Source organism: Athene cunicularia, assembly GCF_003259725.1.
Source record: "Athene cunicularia isolate RWA chromosome 5 unlocalized genomic scaffold, athCun1 chr5_part1, whole genome shotgun sequence".
In the NCBI taxonomy this organism is placed as follows: domain Eukaryota; kingdom Metazoa; phylum Chordata; class Aves; order Strigiformes; family Strigidae; genus Athene; species Athene cunicularia.
The window spans coordinates 30,708,064-30,711,015 of NW_020799101.1; the positions used below are offsets into that span (position 1 = coordinate 30,708,064).

At 44.3% G+C, this 2,952-nt stretch overlaps 1 protein-coding gene across 1 annotated transcript in view; it reads right to left on the reverse strand.

The window, feature by feature from the left end:
- Positions 1 to 1,490: 1,490 nt before the first annotated feature.
- FOXG1 (forkhead box G1) overlaps positions 1,491 to 2,952 on the reverse strand; it is a 1,860-nt gene continuing 398 nt past the window's right edge. Inside the window, exon 2 of the mRNA XM_026849303.1 lies at positions 1,491 to 2,946. Coding sequence (XP_026705104.1) covers positions 1,884 to 2,946 — 1,063 coding nt within the window. The 3' untranslated portion in view covers positions 1,491 to 1,883. The remainder of the gene's footprint in view (positions 2,947 to 2,952) is intronic.

Genomic DNA, 2,952 nt, shown 5'->3' on the forward strand with positions numbered 1-2,952 from the left:
CCGAACGCTGAAACATCGGTATGCAAGCCAAGGGCGTCACGTGACCCCGCCAGCCCTCTGCCTGGCCGCAATGGGCTGCGACCCCCCCGCCGCCCGGGGGCCACGGGGGCGCGGGCAGAGCTCCCAGCTGGGACACGCTCGCTACTTTTGCAATACTGAAAGCCAAAGCGTTTGCAGCATTAAAAGTATATAAATACATATAGTATAGGTACTTCCGGAACGTTGTTCCTTTAAGGTAAGGATCGCATTTTATGCACGTACGGATCATAGCCTGCTAAATTTGATCAAATGACTATATGAAAGCTAATATGTATATGTATATACACACACATACACATTCATAGTTAATTTACCTCCGGTTGTCACAGAGTCGAAATTAATTTCCCTCAGAAGAACAATTCTTTGAATGCATTTCAGAGATTGCAAGAACAACATGTATCTATGTAAATAATGCACCTTGTATTTTTCTGATGTGTGCACACATAATTTTTAGATCTCTGTATCTCTGTATCTATCTATCTATCTATCTATCTATCTATCTATCTATCTATACGTACGCAATATGAAGCACCTTCAACTTAAGGCAGAGTTTTCAGTAAGGCATCCTACCTCATCCTAACAAATTTTAAGAAGACTTGATAAGAGTTCTGTCCCAAAATGGACATCACAATAGTGGCCGTGATGTTTAATTAAATACCCTGATCCTTTACATCTGAAAATACTGTTGTTAAAGACAATATGATCGGAGGTGCGGAGGGGGGTGGGGGTGCGGAGGGAGAAAGGAGCATATGAAAAATGGTGGGCTGCTGTAATAAGCAGCGCTCTGATCTCCCTGTAACTTTAAAGCCTCTAGCATATTAATTTTAGTTAATAAAAGAGACAAAAAAACTATAAAGTATATATGAATTTAGCCTATTTTTTTATTTCTGTGTGTTCATAGTAAACATTTTTGTAAGTGACAAACACGGGCATATGACCACAGTATCACAATCAAGAAATTTTAAGACGACATTAACAATCACTCAAATTTATGCGGCATTTGCGCAACACAGGTTACATATTTGCAAGGTTTACCTATAAGTACAATAGGTATTAACATTTCACTACATTTAGAAAAAAAATAAAGGTGACCTGTTAGTGACCACATACATCAAAATATACACAACACAAACTGAAGGCAATCATTAATTTTGTCCCCTTCTGATTCATTTGAACGGGCAGTGCTGCAAACTGAAATAATGTTTCTGGTTTTTTAAATTACTCCGTACACTGAGTGCATTTTCTAAAACCCAATCTTTGGTCTAAAAGTAAACAAACAAACAAACAAACAAAAAAGGAACCCCAAAAAAAAGCAGTTCAGTAAAGAAAATTATAAAATAATAAATGGCCAAAATGTAGTTCTTGGGCATCTTTCAGTATTAATTCTGCTTAAATACAAATTACATTTTAAGGTTTTTATAGTTTTCATAAATTTAGTGTTGGTTTTTTTTTTTTTTTTTTTCTCTCAAGGTCTGCACCCACCGACATATCCATGATAACTTATAATACTGCAAACATGGAGAATCTGGCGGCTTTTAGTGATAGACTTATCATATTTGAATAAAAAAATTGCAAAAGCAGTCACTATTTAGATACACATTCTACTATAATTTTGTCTTCCAAACTTCATAGTCTACAATGTAATCTCCCCACATTGCACCTTGCTGACACTCCTCACCTTGGTGGAATAATAAACAACCCTAAAGACTGAACAAACGTACAGAAAATGGGGGACTTAATAAAAAATACCTGGACTTTTTTGTTTTGCTTTTTTTTTTCTTTTAATTATCATTTACAATGCAAATGTGTGTAAAATGTTCACTTACAGTCTGATCCCATGGATGTTAATGTATTAAAGGGTTTGAAGAAGACCCCTGATTTTGATGTGTGAAATAATCAGAAAGTCCTCCGGAAAGTCCCGTTGTAAAACTTGGCAAAGAAGGTCTTAAGGACTCACAGGGGAGAGTGGAGGGCGCCTGTGGCGACGTGGAGGAGGAGGCTGCCCTGGCCGTCATTGAAGTGCTGCTTTGAGAAGTCATTGAAGGGTGAGGAACGTGAGGGAAAAAATAACTCGTCTGTCCTGCTAGGAGGTTTACAGAGCAGGGGTTTAGGGAATAGGTGCCGGAGCAGGGAACTGACAAGCCACACGGCACTGAGGCGGCCAGAGCTGCTGCTGTGAGGTGATGAGTGGCATAAGGTATCTCTCCATTGACTAGTCTATCAACACTTAACCCATTAGACGTGGAAAAGGAGTGGTTGTTTCCCAAGGAGTTTTGAGTCAACACTGAGCTGTAGGGCATGGGGTGGCTGGGGTAGGCGGACGTGGTCCCATTGTAACTCAAAGTGCTGCTGGCCCGGGGGTGGTGCAGGGAGAGGAAGGGGGACATAGGCCAGTACAAGGATCCTGCCCTATCCATGAATGTCAGTCCGGTGGAGGTGAGCCGGGCGCCCCGCTTGAAGGCCAGCTTGGCCCGCGAGGTGGTGGAGCGCCGGCGGAGCTTGCCGGTGGTGCCCCCGATGAAGACGTCGTCGCTGGAGGGGTCCAGCATCCAGTAGTTCCCTTTGCCCGGGTCGTCGTAGTGGCGGGGCACCTTGACGAAGCACTTATTGAGTGAGAGGTTGTGGCGGATGGAGTTCTGCCAGCCCTGCTTGTTCTCCCGGTAGTAGGGGAAGTTCTTCATGATGAACTCGTAGATGCCGTTGAGCGTGAGGCGCTTCTCGGGGCTCTGCCGGATGGCCATCATGATGAGCGCGTTGTAGCTAAACGGCGGCTTCTCGTACTTGCCGTTCTTCTTCTCCCCCTCCTTCCCGCTCTCCCCGTCCTTGGCCCCCTCCGCCGCCCCCTTCTTCTCCTCCGCCGCCTTCTCCTTCTCCTCCAGCTCCGCCGCCGCCGCCGCCTCCGGCGCCCTGGAG